This window comes from Melopsittacus undulatus, chromosome 9 (assembly GCF_012275295.1).
Source record: "Melopsittacus undulatus isolate bMelUnd1 chromosome 9, bMelUnd1.mat.Z, whole genome shotgun sequence".
Taxonomy (NCBI): Eukaryota; Metazoa; Chordata; class Aves; order Psittaciformes; family Psittaculidae; genus Melopsittacus; species Melopsittacus undulatus.
The window spans coordinates 38,120,492-38,141,119 of NC_047535.1; the positions used below are offsets into that span (position 1 = coordinate 38,120,492).

Below are 20,628 nucleotides of genomic sequence, written 5' to 3' on the forward strand. Positions count from 1 at the left end.
GAAACAGTATGGTTTCTGTCAGATACTTGGCTCATTCAAACAGCATCTATTCTAATACATCCAAATATAGAAAGGACCTACAGATGGTGTTTGTGTCCTGAAGTGCAATGACACTTAACATGATGAAACATTATTATGACTAACCAATTGAACATCAGCCCCTTCCTTGATTTTGATAGCTAAGAGGATAAGAAGTCTCGCCTTCATAGGCAGAGGGGCAGAGAAGGAGGGTAATAGGAAATTTCTCTCTATAGACTAAATGAGGTGATTGTTGAGCAGTTGCTACAGATTGATTCTGCAGTGTCTTATTCAGGATAGATGTGGGAAAGCTAGGAAGATTCAGAGGTGATCTGCAGTGCTTGATTCTTGCAAGGTAAGAAGAAATAGGAACATAGAATGGGAGGGGAGGACCTAGAATGGATCTGCGAGTTACCTGGTCCATCTGACTCCTTGAAAGGCAAGTTCATTTCTAACTATGGCATTTTCAACATGTGCTTGTCTTGCCTGTTTTTAAAAAACACATCTGCACAGTGGATATTTTGCAACCTCTCAAAAAGTTCAGTGTGTTTGGGCCCATACTGTTAATGGCTTTTGTCCTGAAACCTATACACAGTGTTTCTTTCTGCTGGTTATTTCTTACTGTGCTTGTCATGGATGAGGAGAATAGATGATTGCGTTTCTCTTTCATGGAAGTTTTTGGTTAAAATTGTTTTCCTAATTCTTGTCATTTCTAGACTAAAAAAACCTACAGTCAAACCCAATCTTTAAAATATAACATCTCATGGATATTCTTAGTATTGCTTCTCAATGTATAATAGATAGAATATCTAGAGAAGTAAATACAGGAAAGTGACAGAAGCCTGACAAATACAGAGTGAAGATATTATTTTGGCCCAGAAAGCCAACTGTATCTTGGGCCGCATCTAAAGGAGCATGACCAGCAAGTCGAAGGAGGTGATCCTGCCCCACTGCTATTGTCAGATGAGACCCACTTGGAGCACCTCGCACAGTTCTCGTGTCCTCAACATAAAAAGGACATGGAACTGTTGGAACAAGTCCAGAGGAGGCCACAGGGATGATCAGGGGCTGGAGCACCTCCTGTATGAAGACAGGCTGAGAAAATTGGGGCTGTTCAGCCTGGAGAAGGCTGCGTGGAGACCTCACAGTAGCCTTCCAGTATCTGAAGGGGACCTACAGGGATGCTGGAGAGGGACTCTTCATTAGGGACTGTAGTGATAGGACAAGGGGTAATGGGTTCTAAACAGGGGAAGTTCAGGTTTGATATAAGGAAGAAGTTCTTTACTGTGAGCATGGTGAGGCACTGGAACAGGCTGCCCAAAGAAGTTGTGAATGCTCCACCCCTGGCAGTATTCAAGGAGGGGGCTTGGAGCAACCTGATCTAGTGAGAGGTGTCCCTGCCCATTGCAGGGAGTAGGAACTAAATGATCTTAAGGTCCTTTCCAACCCAAACCATTCTATGATTTTATGATTTATACAGACAAACTGCATAAGTGCAGTGAGGAGGCAGCCTATTCGTGACTTGGAGCAAGGTTTAAGGCAGGTGATTGCTAATTGAGGTAATCTGTCAAAAACCTGTCTCAAACTGTCAGTTCTGTCAGAAAAGATATAACAAAGTCCAGTATTTACAAATGAAAGAGATGCAAATTCATAATGGAAATGAAGCTACTTTTTAATAATTGGAGTAATTAACAATAAATTAATCATGGAAAGCAGTTGCTTCTTTATTACTGATATCTTTAAAACAAGACTGTATTGGATTTTCAATGATCTGTTACCACATTATTTTATAAGAAGTATGTTGCAGCAAGCTGTGAGTGAGTTTCTATGGCATGAGCCCTGCAGGAAGTCAAACTAGATAATCACAATAATCCTTTATAGTCTTGAAATTGATGAATCTTTAAATCTGTTTAGTCAGGACCAGCTGTGTTGAAAAACAGCATTACTAAAATACAATAAAAGATGCTAAGAAGGAGTGGATGTACTGCAATGATGTGCTTCAATTCTTTCCGGCAAGAGTTGCATGCAGAAGTCTAATGTTTTTTTAGTGATGTCTTTCTGAGGTGATATGCTAATTCTTGTACCCCTTTAAACATATTCTTTGTGGTTTTTGATGACTTTTCTCCTTGGCAAGGACTTGCTTTTCAGCTTTTTATATATAAACTGTGAAAAAGATTGACATTCAGTACTTTTTTTGGCTGTCTTATGTTTCAAACAATGTAGAGAACCGCAGATATTTTGGATGTCTTTGAGTGGGAGATCACCAGAAGTCATTCAGATGCTGTGTAAAGGTGTAAGAGTGAATCAATAGCTAGTTCTTTTGCTTTTAAGGCTGTACTGCTGCAGCAGCTGAGCATCAGTAGTGTGCTTGAGGGTACTGCATTGCCAGATGTTCCATGTTTCAGTCACGGTATAATGCTAACATAATGGTTGACTGTTATGTATTAACTGGAGTTTTTAACCATTACACCTAAGCTGAGTATTAGCCTAATGATAAAATGTAATTCTTCTTCCTTTCCTTTTGGCTGTAGAGCATCCTATAACATTTTAAGCACTGATGGAAACACCTCACTTCCACCTCAGAAGGTGACCCGCTTTAAAATAGATTTAAAACACGCACAGTATCCCACATTAACAGGAATGCTTTGGGTTTTTTTCTATTTTAATTTTTCTTTTTCATAAGTAAGGGGATGCCCTTAGTGGAAACCATGGTTTTGTTCTGATGTTACTCGGATCTTTGTTTCAGATTTGCAGTTTTGACGGCTGCCAGCCACAGGTCCATTACAAATATTTGCAGCGTTATTGTCACTTACATGAAATGAATGTTTTTAAATCGAAGAGGTTGGAATTAGTTCTTTATCCTGGGTGTTGTGCCTGTTTTCTCTTAGCTTTTTTATTTGCAGCTCTGCTGCTCATCTTTTAACTATTTCAATTTTTTATTTACCAAAACATTGACTGTTTTCTAGAGCAAATAGCTATTTGAAAAGAGGCTTTACTCGTAATTTACATCCTGCTTGCTGCATTCTACTGGTTTTTGTGCCTTCTGCTTATCTACTAAATTGTAATTTATGTTTGTAGTCCTGCTATGTCATGAGGTGGCTGTCAGCCCAGTGCCAGAGTTTACAGCTAGTCTGCTTCACACATTGTTTCATAGGGTGAAGGAGGTTATCTTTAGCTTACATTTGAATCAGTTATTATTTTACTAGTACTCTTCCCAAGGCTGTATGTGGTGCTGTGTTTACTGTTAAGGCAGAAGAAATTACTTGTTTATATAAATGTGATTTTGCTGGACCAGACTCTTAAAAGTATTTCTGGCTGTTCTGAAACCCAAACCATCTTGTGACAGAGTTGATTATATTGTACATTTCTATTTGCTATTAGCTGTCTGGAAGCATTTTAGCTAAAACATGGAGATGCTTTGCACCTAGGCATAGCCAACACCACCTGCATGGTTCAGAAATGTCTGTATCAGCGGGGTTGCCAGCTAAAACAGTTTCTGCTTTTACTAGCTTTGTGTCCTTGACTGGGCAGCTGAAACAGAGACTCAAGTCAAATGGTACTAGTAACTGACATAACTGATATACTTTGTCTCTTTCTCTTTAGGAAAGACTTTGTTCGTCATATATGAACATTAAAATCTGAACTTGAACATGTAAAACAGGGCAGTTGTTTAGTCAGTAGTAACAGTCGGTTTTACGTGTGTGGATCCCATGACCTGCCCTTGATGTCTCCTTCTGTCATGCTCTGAAGTAGGAGTATCGTAGATGGTTTGCATAAAAGCTGTGGCTGCTGCATTCATTTCCTTTTTCATAATAGTAGGGGAGGCATATAATGTGTTTGAGACACAAATGTGCATCACTGGTAAAAATGTTGATATATCAATATGAGTTTGTATAGATTGAAATGGTGCAAAGAACCATACAAAAAAAGATTACTCTCACTAAGTAGAAAATACTCATGTATAAGGGAATTTTGGGCTACAATTTTCTCTTGTAGTTTCATCTGCTGAACAGTGGTCTCTGATTTTTGGAAGCTTCTTCAGTTAAGGTTCAGTATTAGAACTTTCTAATACTTCAGGGGGATATTCTGTTTTTTTATCTTGCCTTTTTCCCCTCTCTTCTTAAAAACAAGGATAAAGATTAATGTTCCTAATGTGTGTAAAGCAGTTGTAATTTTATCAGTAGCATTGGGTTCAGTAGTCCTCTCCTGACAGAAACGTGAATCTTGGGTTTCAATGTATCAGGTAAATCAGGTGGATTCAGTTCATTCAGCCTATAAAAAGATGTATTGTATTGCCTGCTTTTCCTTTAACTGCACAAGAATATGTGCTGCAGGTAAAATGCGAATGTAAACTTTTACTTCGCATTAATCTCTATCTAAACAGCATGATTCTTCTTAAGTTCAAGTCAAGATTTTAAGAACAACAAATGGGATTTTGGAATTAGGTAATTTTTCATTTCTTAATGTAATCTAAGGAGGTGACAGTGAATACTGTGGGAATTACAGTAAATGTCAATGATGTCACTAAGTAGTTTTTTGCAGAATAAATATGACACAATAGAATTTCCATGTTGTTTGCTGACTCTGAAACAGATTTTTGTGACCAGAATCATAAACAAAATGACAGATGCTACCATAGGTTTAAGGTATAAGAAACCAACATGCTTTTTTAATTAGAAGTGTTCCTCTTAAGTTGAAATTGTCACTTCTGAAGGAGTGACGTTTACTGGAACTTGTCAATGAGAAGCTGAGCTGAAGCATTTTTCCCATTGAACAATACTGAAATGTCTTTATTTTTTAATTTATGTAAGAATGATGTAGTTAAGAAACTGTTGGAATACAGTCAGCCCTTTTCTTTAGGGATTCACAGAAATGTTGCAGGACAAATGGTGGCATCATGCCCAGGATCATCAATTACAAAATGCACTAATCAAACGGGTCTGCAAACAATGGTCTGTGTTCTGTATATTATTGGAATAAGAGCGTGTGGTTTAGTTGTGGATTGTTTTCCTTAACATTTTAGGTGCCCCAATACAGCTATAAAACCTGGCTTTTTCACATAGTTAACTCATATTGCATGTCCTGTGTGAAGGTCCTAACACAAAGAATTGCAGGGACTTTTAAGTTTACATGTATTGGCCTGACTTCTTGTGAAACTTCCCTTCTTGCTGGTGATTGTCGGGTCCAAGTTCTCATTCCACATATTTGAATGAGAGTATTAATTTTGTGTGCTGCATGATACTGTGTGAGAGGAGCTGAAAAAAGGGTGAAAGTACCAGGTTATACACTTGAACCACATAGCAGTGGGTGTGAATTTCCTGTTGAGTATGTAAATAGCATTGAAAGAGCAGATGTTTAACTTAAATGCAATGGAAATGTTTTGGGGATAAAGTATCTTTCAACTTTAGCATTTGGTGCTGCTAAGAGGAAAATATTTACCTGACAGCACATGTTATATACTGTTACCAGTTTGCATTTCATGGTAGATATTTATCATGTCAGTTGTTATTGAGACAGGTTGATTGTTACTGAGTAGTGTGAATGTTAATTCTTAATATACCTTCTGATAAAAATAGCATGTTTCTTCAAAGTGGAAACAAAAGCATTCAACACTAGTTTAAAACCTATGTGGAAGGTAATATGATTTTTCTGTCATGCAGAAAAATTGCCTTAAAATACTGATTTATGGGGTGGATTTATTGTATTTGCAAAAAAAATGTAACCATTTGGTCATGGGTAGGAAGCTTTCTTCTGAACGTTACAAGTTCTTTTGCATTTAAACAATGGTAAAAAGCCTACTAGAAGTATGAAATATAGAAGCTTTCACACTTACTCAATACTGCTTCAGTTTCTTTCAGAGCAAAATGTTTCTATTTATTACCTCTCTGACGGGTAAATACTGCCAGTTAGTATTGAATGCAGTATCTTCCTCATATCTGCCAGATTTATGTATTTTTCAGATGGAGGCCCTACAGCTTCCTCTTTTCTAATACATCAGAGGATAAATGGTTTCTGCTGGTACTTAAAGAGTGCTGCCAGCAGGAGGCATTTTGAATGACTGTAACAGAGGTGGTAGCAGGAGGTTGAGAGTCCTCCTCCTTCAGCAGATTTACCAATACTCCAAGCTTTGCAGGACCAGAACTTCTGGGGGGAAATCCACTTGATGTGGATCAAGATAATCAGTTTTGCCTCACGTAATTCAGCATATATATTTTGGGTTGTTAAGCACCATTATGAGTGTGATTTTTCTGTAAATAGAGGACACAAGTCTACAAAGAAAATGATGATGTGAGCAGGGAACATTTGATACCAATTTTAGTTCCGCTTATTGAAGCTCGTTCACTGCTGGGACCTCACATTTGCCAACAGGGAAGGGCAGGTTGGGGATATGAAGGTCAAAGGCTTCCTTAGCTGCAGTGACCTTGAGATGGTATAGCTAAAGATCCTGAGAGGATGCAGCAGGACAAAAAGCAGGATAACAAACCTGGACAAAATGTGACCTCTTCAGCAGGTAAGTATGAAACAGTCCTATGGAAGGAACCAAGGAACTTGGCTGTTTCAAGAATTACCTTGCCCAAACTTAAGCAAAAGTCCATTCCAGCAAGCAGTAAAGATGCCAGGAGGCTTGCATGGATGAACAAGAAGCTTGTAGCAGAACTCAGAAATAAAAAGGAAGTATACAGAAGGTGGAAGGAAGGACGAGGAATCTGAGAGGAATGTAGAGATACTGTCCAAGCATGCAGAGACCAGGGTTAGGAAAGCCAGCAACCCACCTGGAGCTACACCTGGTAAAGGATGGCAGAAGTGGCAAGAAGGATGGAAGTACTGGAAAGAGTCCAGAAGAGGCCCCTGAGATGGTTGAGGGAGTGGAGCATCTCACATACAAGGAAAGGCTGAAAGAGCTGGGACTGCTCAGCCTTGAGAAGAGAAGGCTCAGGGGGAGATACTAGCAAAGTGTATACATAGCTGAAGGGAGGGTATAAAGAAGACAGAAGCAGGCTTTTATCAGTGGTGCCTGCAGTGACAAGGCAACAGCCACAAACTGAAATACAGAAGGCTCTATCTGACTGTAAGGAAGCACTTGTGCTGTGAGGGACACCAAGTACTAGAACAGGTTGCCTGGAGTGTGTTGCCCATGGAATGTCCATTTTCTGGAGCTACTCAAAAGCCATCTGGACATGGTCCTGAGCAACCTGCTTTGGTTGACTTTGTTTGAGCAGGAGCATAGAACAAGATGACTTCCTGAGGCCCTTGACAGCATCTGTCATTCTGTGACGGTTTCCGTTGACAACAGAGTAACCAAAGGTCCATGTAGATGGTGCAGTGAAAGAGTAATGGTTTTTGTCAGAAGCAGCATTTAATCACTTGTGATGACTCTGTCTTCTGTGGAGGGAATGGTGTTGAGCATGACTAGCAACATGGTTAAACAGGTATTCTTGGTGCTGTCCAATTTGGAGATGTTATCACAAGTCTCATGCTATTTATAGTTGTTCTCAAACTCCCAAACTCTACAGTCTTGCAATCAGGATAATTTATTCATCATGTAAAAAAAGAAAAGGAAAATAATGTTTTTCAAGCTCAGAGAAGGTCTGGAAAACGTGAATACTCAGCACAGAAGATCTTTATATTGAAGAGGCACAACAGAATTATCAGAAGTCATGTATGTGCATATACGATTTTTTTTCCCCTTTAGTTGCTTTACAGATCTTTCTTCCTCACTTGTATTTCTGCTTTGGTTGAGCTGATCTTATTCAGAGGGATATCTGGGGCCACATGCTGAGGAAAAGGAAGCCTCTTTCATGTTCTCAGGCTCTTTCCTTCATGTATTATCTTTCAGAAGGTTGATGTATTTTTGTCTGTTTACTTAGTGATACTTCTGAAGAAATATGATAAAGCAAAATGTATCTGAAATGGTAAATGTGTACTTGGAGTTATTTACATATGTGGTATAACTGATTTTTAAAGTGGAAAAGTTGTTTATACAGGAAATGGAAAAATAGAATTTTCTTTGTACCGTACTGCATTGCTATCAATACAAATAGATTCTGAATTGCATCTTTAAGTTAGACATTTAAGGCCTGTGAAGTGATACAAAGAAATAGGAAAAAAGTTCTTATCTTGAAGAAGGGCAATAGCATCATACTAACCCTTCATAAATCTTCATAATATTCTGTGAAGAGCTCTTAACTTGAGATGGTTTGACTTGTTAAATACAGAGCATTGTAATAATAGGTTTAAATATTACCTACTGTCCTTCATAGGCAGTAATGGAGATCTTGGAAAACAGCCCTTATCAAAGCTCTTTGTTCTTGAAATCGTTAGGAGGACATGCTCTCTTCTGTGTTGTGGCATTACCTTAAGTGTTGCTTTTGCTGTAATGTTACCTGGCTTCCTCTCACCGTGATGTTTATAGCTATGAAAAGCTTGTAGGGTATTAGTTTGTAGTAGATAAAACATATCACCAGGTTTTGGACTTGTTGTTAGGTAGCTTTGATTTAAATGCACCATTTGGGTTTTAGAGCAGAACAGGTAATTACTGGTTTTTGTTTATCTTAAAAGGAAGAAGCAAGTGGCCATAGTATAGCCATCAGAAAGTTACTTTGCTGCTAAAGTTTGATACATGGTGATTCAGATATGTCATTTGATACAAAGGGAAGGCTTGTAGCAACATCTCTGTTTATCTTGTAAAGGCTTTATTTTGTTGGTTTGCTCTGCTTTTGCTTTCTTTATTGATACTCCATCATTCTTTTTACCTTTGAAGTTTTTGCTTTGTCTTGTGTCAGCATTTTAAGCTATTTTGCACAATTTCTTTGGCAAAAGAGTCTGAAGAGTTTATTTTTCTGTCACTAATTTATTCTGCTTTAATACACTCTGAATACAGTATAGAATCAAGTTAAAACAGATTTTGTAGTACAATAATTACTGTTTGAAAAGAAAAGCTTTGAATATTCATAGAAGAAAATAAATACAATTCATGTTAACGTATCCTTACTAATAAATAGAGAGCTAGTAAATGGAGAACTTCAGGGTAGAAGAATGAAAATAAACCCAAACTGAGGTGCTCTCATTTCCTAGACTGTTACTTCTTTGAAAGACAAATGTTATTTATTGAATACTCAGTGGTGTGATGTCGAAGGAATGTGAGCTCAACCTGACTCCAGGATGGTACCACAACCCTTTGTAAATGTACGTTGTAGTTTTAACTGGGAGAAGGTGTAATTTACTCAACTTTATTCTTGCTTGATCTTGCTTTTTCTTATTTCCTTTCTGTATTTTTAACTGCTATTGAAGTCCATTTTAGTTCTATGATAAAACAGGACTAGATGTCTAGACATACACATAGGCTGCAAGAGTATGTGCAAGTACTAATTACATACTCAAATTGCTTTGCTTTTCTGTGGGTGGCAGGCTTGATACCTGTGCACTATCCACATCTCCCCCACAAGTTTTACTTCAATTTCTTTCCCTATTTGAGACATCCTTGTATTGACCTGTAAAATCTGATCTTTATTCATCAACAGGCGCTTGAATACTGTCTGATTTGATGGGTACTGTTTCAGGTTTGCATGGTAATAATGGTGGAGATTTGGGGTAAGATTAAGCTATAATTATTGCACAAATCCGTGAATTCCGTCAGAACTTTACTATAATTTGCTTAATTAAAAAATTGAGACAAAACTGAAAAGGAAGGGGTGAGTATGGTGTTGTTTCAGCTTTAGCATTTCCTTTCATGTGCTGTTGATGTTTGCAGGCTTTAATACCTAATTTAGGTACTGAAATCCATAACAAGGAACCTGGGAAAAGCTATTCACTTGCTTTTATAAAGAAAATAATTTTTGATGCCCTTCTCCCCCATTACAGCCTAAGGCAATGCTATAGGAAATTTCTGAAGGGACTGCTCCCGAGAGAGCCCAAATCCTGACTTCTTTATAGTAGTGTTAAATGAAGTTGTGGTGACAGAATGACTATAAACAGGTTATCCTCCATAACACAGCGTTCCATATATCCTCATATGATGAGATCTTTCTTTACAGCAGAACGACAAAGGCAGCTTTAGTGTTTCAGAGCCACCGTGGGCATGAAGCGGGCAGCGTTGTGTTGGTGTGAGTGTGGGCTGGGTTTGTGGTTCCCCTTAACCCCCATCACCTGTGCTGGGGCCGTGCCCAGGTGTGCGCCATGTCCCTGTGGGGAGAGGCCGGTTCCAGCCGGTTCTACCACAGACCCACCTCAGCGCACAGCTGAGCCCGTTAGCTGAGGTGGCAGCGCCTCAGGGAGAGCAGGGTTGAGAAGCAGCAAGTGGCCATGCAGGCAGTGAGGATGAGGAGAACAAGGGTGAGAAACAGCCCCAGGACATGCTGACCAGAGCAGGAGGAGGAGGTGAGCAGGTATCTGACTGTGGTCTGAGGGAAGGAGCACACTGAGCAGGTTTGGCCTGAAGTACTCCCAGGGGCAGAACCCAGCTGGGGCAGGGGAAAAGTGTGAGGAGAAAGAGAAGCTGCTATGGACTGACAGCCCCAGTTCCTCTGCTGGGAGGGAGGAAGGGCATGCATCTTGGGGACAAGGGGCTTTAAGGGGGTTTCACCTTGTTTCTCACCACCAAACTCTGTTTTAATTGTCAATAAAACAAATTTCCACCAACTGGGGTGGTCATTGGTAAGTGATCTCCTGTCTTTATCACATCCCATAGGTATTTTCATTTTATTCCTCCCTGCTTGGTCTGTTGAAGAGGGGGAGTGAGAGAGCAGCTTGGGAGGGGGACCTGGCAAAGGTCAAAGTCAGTCCACCACAAGCAACCCCAGAACCATCTCCTGACCTGTTCTCCACAGAGTTAATATGGAGTCAGTAAAAGGGAAAAAACCTTACTGCCAGAACTCTGCCTTTTGATGTGTAGCTGTAAATGTGAAGATTATCCAGGTGTTGATAAGTGTAACTTGTTAGTAGTAACAGAGCAAAGCAATACAGCAAATGGATTTGTATCTGGGGATAGTAAAACAAGGCAACAAGGTGTGCTCGAGGACAGACGTGCTCTTTGTGAGAAGAGAGCCCCCAGTTCATCAGGCCTATCCAGATTCTTTATCCCTGACACACCTCATTATTACAACCAAAGTGTTTCCATAAGTACTTAATTCTGGATGTGAAGCATTTGCCAAGTATGTCCATAAATGCGCAGAGCAGATCGTTCTGGATGGACTGACCAAGTACTCATTGCTTGGTAGCTTGTGACAAAGCCAGGTGAAAAATGTGAGGTTATAGGTTGTAGGACAATTGACTGTAAAAGAAAATGGACACTTGCATACCAGATTGACTGATGTCTTTTTACTCAGCTGCTTTCAAGATGATAAAGTTTCGAGTTTGTTTGTGGTGCTACTGACTACGGTCGTTAAAATCTGTGCATCTTCCTCCTCCTCACAGAATTAGTTTATTAGTCCCTAGTATCTTGTGGTGTGAGGAGGGGCATTATAAACTGCTTTTTGACTGTTTCAAACTCTTTTTAGCCTGAATTAAGCTACATTTAACTCTGTTCTAGCTCCCCTTTCACACAAGTATTTTCCTTTGCTTTAATGGATTTTGCATCTATGGTTCACTTTATAACAGTTTGCCTGAGATCACAGCTACATCTTCCCTGCTTTCCATTTGCTGATACCTCTTTCTTCCTTCCTTATAGAGGACCTTGTATTATATGAAAAGGACATCATATGTTTAACTCTGTATATCGATACTTGTTCATTTTGTTTAAAGCAGATGAAAATGTTTCTTGAAGGATAAGTCTGAGAACTAGAACTGAAAAGGGCATATTGGAACACAAAAGAGAGACTGGAGGTTTGAGAGAGGGTTGAGTTTGAGGGTTTTTCTCCTTTAATCACTGCATAGGACCTAATGTGACCAGCTTTTACAAAATTGTGTTCCACAATCTCATTTCTCATTTCTATATAAAGTAAGTACTTCTGATACTTATGTAAAAATACATTTAAAAAAATATAGTGTAATTTAAAAGCAAAGTGTTCTGGACTTGAATGCACTGATAGCCTTGAGCCATCGGTACAAGAGTGAGGGTGTAGCTCTTTCAGCAGTTCTGTTTGGAAAGTCTGAATATGATGATTTTTGTGCTGATTCATTTCATAGCCAACTGTTTTACTAGTAGACCCAATAGACCTTTTTAGTAGACCGAATTTGCTTATTTGATAGTCACAAACTCCATTGTTTTCACCTTGTGTTAGAAGCTGGAACCTATTCTTGTTCACATTAATAGTGTATTACAGTGAATATTTCCTGTCTTCAGCTTACACAGGATTTACTTTGGACCACATCTAGTGATAAGATCTAACCACAAATTTAGCGATTTTATAGCTATGCACGATTATCTTCCTACAGTAAATATTTTCAGCCCTGGACATGTATATCTTTCTGTTAGATCTGGTGTCTGTATTTAATTTTTCAGGCAGGACCAGAAGCAATGTTGGTGCATAGTGGAAAGCTTGTGCATCTTTTCATCTTGAAATTGTTTGATAAGAACACCAGATGATTCTATCTGTGCTTAACCTGCTTCATCAAAGCAGATGTATAATCAGGTTCAGAGAAGTTCACAAATTGCTGATCAAAATGGATTGCACTGAAATCTGTTTTCCTAAGTCATGCAAATCTAGTGGTCTCTCAGGAAAACACACTCAAGTAGATGGAATTTCATCTCACCTATTTTTGGTAAAATATTTTTTTCTAATCATTTGTTACAGTAGAAAACACTTCTGTTTTTTTGTAATGTTATTCTGTCAGATCTAGTTTATAAACACAGGTATCTTTATTTAGAGACCTTTTATAAAGCACTCATTTACAAGCGGAAACACAACCAGGACAGTGCTAACTTAGAAAGTCTCACTTTCAGGCCACCCAGTCAGCATTTTCCCAAGTGAGATTCAGACATTTCAAGCTTTGTATACAAGTGGGAATGGTGCTTTTTTGTTTAAAAACAGCATTCTGCTGTAAAAGGAGGTTTTATATTTCAGCTTTTTCTCAGGATCCTCATTCATTGCACATTGGCAATTTTATGTAGTGTGAGACATGGCCATATAGAAAAGAGCTGCCTTGACACACAGTTTTTATCTAGCAGATATTGGAATAGTTTGGACATGCTTCCTTACTTTAGGGTGCCTTGGTGTTAGCCCCAGACTTTCCTTTTTGTAGGTTCCCATATATCTATTTCCTGCAGGGGCAGAAAGTACACTTCTGGCTGGACTTGGAGAGTTTGGTTTTGCTTTCCCCTCCCTTCCCTTTTTCTTCACTCATATTTGAAGAATGCTAAAGAATAGTAGTTCTTTTAGGAAGGATTATGGTGGTGTTTTAGGCTTCATTTATTTTTCCTGATGGGTGTGGTGTGGGTTTTGTTTTGGGTTTTTTTTGTACTCTCTATGGTAATATTAATCTTTTAAAGTAGTTTTGCAGGTGGATGTTATAATTAATTGCTTTATTCTGTATTAAAGTGCAGATAACAAATATTCATATCCCCCCAACATAGATACCTGTGTCAATCTTAGTAACTGGGATATAAAAAATATTAAGAGTGGTTTTCTTCTGTGGTGAATCGTTGTTGCTACTGTTCAGAGCCATGATGTTAATGACTGGCAGAAAAAGAACTTTTTCACCTCTCCATTACTTTAAATCTAAAATACTGGATCTATTATATGATTGGAATAAGTGATACCTGCAGTACATAATAAATCTTACCAACAGCATTAGGTTCTGTCAGAAAATGAATCCCTTAGCAGACTGAGCCTGAAGTTTTAGAAATACAAAGTTACTCAGGTTAAATAGCATCAGTTAACACTACTTTTTGATAGAACTATTTTAAAGCTTGTACAAATTCGATTAATGTTCCTGTAGGGTAATAAATGAAAGTTTGGTAACTTATTAATCTCTCTCTCTTTATCTCTCTTTGTCTTTCTCACACTTTTTCCAAACTTATTAATCTCTCCCTCCCTCTTTCTCTCCCCTCCTCCCCCACCCCCTTTATTTCTTCCTCACTCTCTTCCCTTCTCCTCCCAAAAATATGCCTTTACAGAAACATAAGGTAGATCTTTTCTACAAACTGCGGCATGTGATGAATGAGCTCATTGACCTACGTAGACAGCTGCTGTCAGGTCACTTGACACAGGATCAGGTGCGAGAGGTCAAGAGACACCTCACAGTGAGGCTGGACTGGGGCAATGAGTAAGTACAGGTACCAGCTGGGTACTGTTTGTTCTGATTGTTTTGAAATAGCTTTTATAAAACATACAAGCAAAGCAACCAACAGCTTTTACCTTCCACTAGTATTTGTACACAAGAAGAACTTTTGAGTATCTGGAAATCAAATATAACATTTACAGTTGAGATTATTGCTTAGTTCTTCTACTGTTACTATAAAATGAGCTGTTTGCTTATTAGTAGACCTTTTTCCAAGTCTCCCTGCACTTTTAAAAGGATTAGGTTGCTTTACATATTTTATATGAATGTAGTGAATATTAGGCCTGGGAGAATGTTTGTATAGATACTAAATCCACATTTTTTCAATTGAAGAAATGTTTTCATGGTTGGCGCAATAAGAGGATTTCACTGTCAGCAGTGACATTGAAGCTGGAAGTGTGATATTTAGACTTTATTTTAGATAAGGTAATTTCTCAGAGGTTTAGGCTCTCTTTGGTCAGTTCCATGGTGAATTTGCTGAGACGTTTTTTCAGAGCCAAAGATGTCTGCAATTCACATAAAAGCTGAAATGGAAATAAATGGCTACTAGATAAAAACTAGCCCTTCACCAGAGTTGGTTTTGTTCTGACATAACATTTTCAGGCAGTAAGTTTTGTGTAAAATGCACATGGCCTTTTCAAAGGAAATCTTGCCCTCAGATGTTGCTTTTCAACTAGGAGGAGGAGTAGTGCTAATTAATATATGGGGGCAGAGAGGAATTCTGGGTGTTGACAGCTAAGGCAGAAAGTAAAGTGGTTTTCACTAACGTATTTTTGTTATGATTGTTGTTTAGTCACCTACTTCAGGATTCCCTCTGAGACATACTTGAATAAGTTCAAGATCTGATTAGCCCCTATGGTACATTTCATTTCTCTCTTGTTGAAAGCAAGCTTTGAAGGACATAGGCTAATAGATTGCACCAAGTCATTGTTACGCAGTGCCAAGTTACAGATATTTTCCATTATCATTCCCAGTGGAGTAAACGGGAACCAAGAGACCATTTTTGAACATTATGCCTGGATGTTTTTACTCAAAGAATGTATCGATAAAATCAGCATCAGGAAGCTGCAAAAATGTTAGAAGAAGAAAAGATGAGGAGAGTAGACCTGAGTGCAGCAGTGAAGAAAATACATTGTTCAGTGAGGTGGCTATAGACATCTTTATTCATGTAAAATCATCAAATACAAAGTACATTAAAACTATAAAGGTAAATCTAATACATGACAATTATGGAGAAACATCAGTAAAAACAGTAAATATAAATATGTGATTAAATTAATCTGCTCAAGATGCTTATTTAGGAAAAATATATTTGTGTTTCTTACTACATAAAAACAGGTACTCGCTTCCCTAGAGAAAAAGGTGTATACTCTCAGAGATACATGCTTAAACAGAAGAGGGTATTAATAAAGGAACTGCATAAAAAGGCATGTAACTGCAAAGGTATTTAATGAAATCTCTACACCCTGCAGTCTGGGATTTTGGAAGGTCTTTCTGCAAAATCACTCTTTTCTGTAGAATTTCTGGATGATCCTGGCACTGTCTTGTGCCTCCCTTCTGAGTTTATCATAAAACTCATGACCATCTGGCTTAATCTTTTAAAAAACCCTAATGATTTTCATATACATATACATAGTACTGTCCTTTCTCAAATAATGTAATAAAAGAATATTGATTGTTGATATACTTGACACTTACAAATAAAATAAATGAAAAATTTTGTTAAAATGTTCCTTAATGTTAACTGAGAACCTTAAATTCATTCAGTTTGTACTAGTTTGAATAGTTACAGACTTGCTAAATCTGAGGCATTCCGTGACCACCTAACTTTCAGGAAACAGGCGATCTTGCACATCCATGTATGCTTGTCTAGTGTAAAGCTACTTTTATCCTGACCTTGATCATTAATGCATTGTATTATTTGGGACAGACCTGAAATTCACACTTCCTGTCACCAGCAGTTAGGGTTTTTTCCATTTGTTGAGCTGGTATCATTTTCCCTTAAATACACTGGCAGTGGTTCTGGTAGTCATCCCTGGTGTTCTCATGGGAGTTGGTGGAGATCAAGGGACAGATGCACTCTTTGGATTAGTAAGTAAAGAAATTTTTGTAAAAGAAATCAGACTATTTTCAGAAATACTACAGGGATTTTTTTTTTATTTCTGTATACTTAGTATCAGAGGTTTTGCTCTGTAGTTTGGTATATTAAAAGTGTAGAAATAGAACTCGTTTTGCAGTTATTGCTGCTAACCTTTTGTATTGTTACTAGTAGTTCTTATGCAATACGGATGTCCACTTACTGTAGTAGTTTAATTTTCTGTTGCTTACATGTTTTCTCCCCACAACAAAAATATGATCCTGGATGCATCATTTTTATGATGCTTTGTTACTTTTACCAGTTACCCCCAGTTAGCTTGGTTTTGTGTGCATACAGTGAGTGGTACTGCTGTATTTCCAAGTTGTTCAAAAGAGCAGAATTGACTGTGTTCAGGTGAACATCTTAGTGGGTTTAGACTTTCAGTTTTAAACATCCTTCTGTGTATTTTTGTACAGGTGAAATCTCAGATGTTATCTTTTTTCCTAGAAATCTTGTCATGTTTTTTATACAGAATGTTACAAATACTTGTGTTTTTAAAAATGTTTCACTAGGATACAATTTATTAGACTATTGATCTGTTAAAGTGTGAAATGCTATTGGAATTGTCCAATGGTCTGTAAATAACAAGGGGAGAGTTGTGGAGCGTGAAACAAAGAAAACATGAAGCTGAATTCTACAATTTATCAGAATATTTTAAATCATGTTATGGAGTTAAATCTGCAGTGTTTAATCTAATTTTTAATCATATTGTAAGTAAAATAGAAACTTGATTTTGAATAATTTGTATTTTTGGGGTTTTGTTTAATGAATAGTTAAGTTTTTCAACTTTTACTAGTGATAAGAATGAAAAACCAGAATTAACCTATAGTAAAAGAACTGTTTCATTCTACAGTCTTTGGCATCAAAAACAGATGGAGGAACCTCACAGAGCTTCTCTTTGAAATGTGAATTCTCTGCTTCTGTTCCAGTGCAAAAAATTATTACAGCAGTATGTGCTTATCTTACTTAACAAAAAGGCAGATGAGACTTCTTCAAACTAATATAATGTAAAACTCAGAGGTCATCTTAAATCATTTTCAGGATTGATTGTTCCACGTTAATACAAAACGTGTCAGGAGATTAACAGAAAGCATCCAGGTTTCTGAGCACAATGAATTTTCTTTTTATACTGAGGGAAGACACTTCTTTGCTATAAATGTGGGGATAGATAATCTGTTCAGACTCAGAAGCAGAGAAGGGAATGGGGAACCACCGATAGTTTGAGATTTTTGAGAGATAAAAGCCATAAACAAGATGGGTTTGTAGGCTTCTGTTACTTTTTAGTCAAAGGTTACTCTTTTTCACATAAAATGTTATTGAAGCCATTGCATTAAAAGAAATCTTCCAAATAGTTGTCATAAATTCTGCACAGAAAGATCCACAGAGAGCCAAAAGTTACAAATGAACATTGAAAAGAAAAAGTAGTATGTGCGTGTGATGTTAGAAATAAATCTTTCACACTGTCATACAAATAAAATGAAACACTGTTTTAAAGTCATGGACTTTCTCTTCCATCAAAATTGAATTCACAAAGCCATTGGCAATTGCAATGTTAGTACCTACTGGCTACTAACATATATTACACTGTTGAGGGAATAGTGTGATCCAGTGAAGTAAGCATAGTTTTTAAAATTGTCCTAAATTTCAGTGCTCACATCCTGGGAAGATTATTTTTGGACTTTGAGTGACATACCCTAGTATCATTTTTTTTAATTGACGTAAAAGGAATAATAATCACTTCCTGGCAGTGTTGCAACTATTAGCTCAAAGTTCATAAAATGCAGTTGGAGATATGTATTAAATGTACATGTGTGATTGTAATAGCTGGAAATCAGTTTGAGAGTTAAAGAATTTCTTATTACAGTAGTTGTTATTGTTGCAGGTAATATAAAGGAGTGAACAATTTAAACAGCCATAATGAAATGCCCTCAAGATTGCAAAAATAGTTGCCATTTCTCTTTAAAAGTGTATTTTTTCTCTCTCCTGAATATACTTGTAGGAATGGTTGTATAAGGATTAGAACTGTAAGAAACTTTTGGATATCAGTCTTTAAGGGGAGCCTTAATTACCTCTCTCTGTGGTCTTATACTTCCATGCTCAGATGTATTTGCCACCATTTCCTTTAATCAATTCCTCACTAAGATTGCTTACCTTCACCTCATCAGCTTCATGTTAAGAAATAATTTCCTGTGTAGCATTACATAAGTGCTTTACTAATTTCTTTACAGATTACAGCTCCTGCAGTTTTTGTATAACTTAAAATAACTTGATTCTGTCAAATAAGTTGTGTTTACACAGAAAACTTTCACAAGCATGTTTTTAATCAGTTTCATTTTCCATAGTATTTCCTTCAAAGTCTTCTTTCAAAGTCTGAACATAATTTATGGGAATCGCTGTCAGGATCATTTCCTTTCCTTTCACCACCTTTAGAAATGTGTAAGAGAAATATGAATAATATTAAATGAGGCTTTGATACAGTGAGAGAAGGAATACAAGGAAAATGTGTGGCTGTAACATTAAAGCTGAAAAGAGTCAAGGTAAAATGCACATTTATGGAGCAAAGGGGATGAGATCTTGTACACTTTAGAGATGTGATGAGTTCTCTCAATCTGTTCTTTAAGAGTGGATGTGCATCTTAAAGGCTTTTTCTTTTTTTTTTAGTCGAATGACATATTTCTGCAATATTCTTCTAGGAAGAGTTGTTATGACTTGGGATTGTAGGAATTCTAAATGGTGTAGCATTTGTATTATAAGGAAATGGAAAGGTTAGAAATTAGAATTGTTCTTTGAACTTACTGTTTAAACCAAGTTGACTTTATCTAGAAGCCCAGTTAATCTTAAGTAGGCTGATAGCCATCCCTTTCAATATTGAAAGTACTGTTTCTGTTTGTCAGCCTGTTTCCGTATTAGTTGTGAGACACCTAGAGACAGTGTGTGGTGGACTTTTAATTTCTTTTTTCTCCAAAGAAAGGAAATTTCTCAAGACCTCTAAGTAGAAGAGGAGGAATATCTAAATTTCAGCTGGAGTTACCCAGGCATATGCTGTCAAGAGCTAATTGATAGGTTTTGGGGCAATTCTGTAGGTATTCTTGGGAAATATTGTTGAAAGGCAGTTCAATGTTAAAGCAGAACAAAAAGCACATAAATTTGCTTGTAAAATAAAGTATTGTGGAGAGATGAACTGTCACATAAACAAACCAACACATTATCTAATTTTTATGCATACTGTGTTGTGGAGAAATACTGCTTGGCAGCTGGTGCTCTTATATTCCCACAGTGTTTGATACTGGAGAGTGAAAGTGGGCCACTGACTAGTGTTGCCATGTCAAGCATTACATTGTCAGTCCTTCGCAGGGAACAAATAAGAGATACAAATGAAGTGCATAAACCCAGACTTCCACCTGCACAATAAATGGCAGCATGTTAGTACTAAAGCACAAGGCACCTTTATTTGCTGGGAGCAAGTATTGTGCAGGATTAACATAGTATTAGAGAATGAGAATCTTCTGGGCTGAAAATCCACGGTGTTAAGGGATTTAACTAAAAATAGGATATCGGATAAGTTTCACAGAGATGCCACTGCAGTTGTGTGGAGCATTATTAAGCAGAAGATAATACCTTTGTCATGAATTGAGTAATGAATGCAACCACTGTTTGACCTCAGTTCTCTAGAGAGTTGAAATTAGGAGAATAGAACAGTATCAGGCCATTGCTTAGCTTTGGCAGCTTTTTCTGTGAAGCTTTAATACTGCTTTGTAACTGCATTGGAACTGTAATGCACTTAAAAGTGAGCTTGATAACATTATTAGGACATAGTTTGTTAATACCTGTATGTTGAGGAGAAATTCCTTTATGAATGTACTTCAGGGGTGGGTGTGTTTACCTAGGAGTGACAGGGAATTTTGGAGGTGGTTTAGATTTCAGATTCAGGAAAACTTCTGTGAATATGATGAGCATTAATTTCTTTAAAACAAACTTTCATGGTGGCTCTTTTCATGTTACTATTTCAGCTCTTACCATCCTTTTTCATTTATATGTCTTTTATATTTCTATTTATAGATTTCTGTTATAAGTCTGTCAGGTTTAATCAAAACAAAGCATGGAAAAGGTATATAAGCATCACTTTCACAATTTAGCCGTAGAGTTTAGAAACCAGTATTTGGCATGAAAACTGCATCGAAGAGGGAAAATTGTTCCTTTTTCCATTGAAAATAATAATTGATTTTGGCAAAGAACTAAGAATGTGGAAATTGCAG

General features: G+C 37.4%; 1 protein-coding gene across 1 annotated transcript in view; it reads left to right on the plus strand.

Moving 5' to 3' along the window:
* Window positions 1-20,628, plus strand: part of DOCK3 (dedicator of cytokinesis 3) — a 204,284-nt gene that overhangs the window by 50,113 nt on the left and 133,543 nt on the right. The window contains 1 exon segment of the mRNA XM_034066545.1: window positions 14,072-14,220. Within this exon segment, the coding sequence (XP_033922436.1) occupies window positions 14,072-14,220 (149 nt within the window).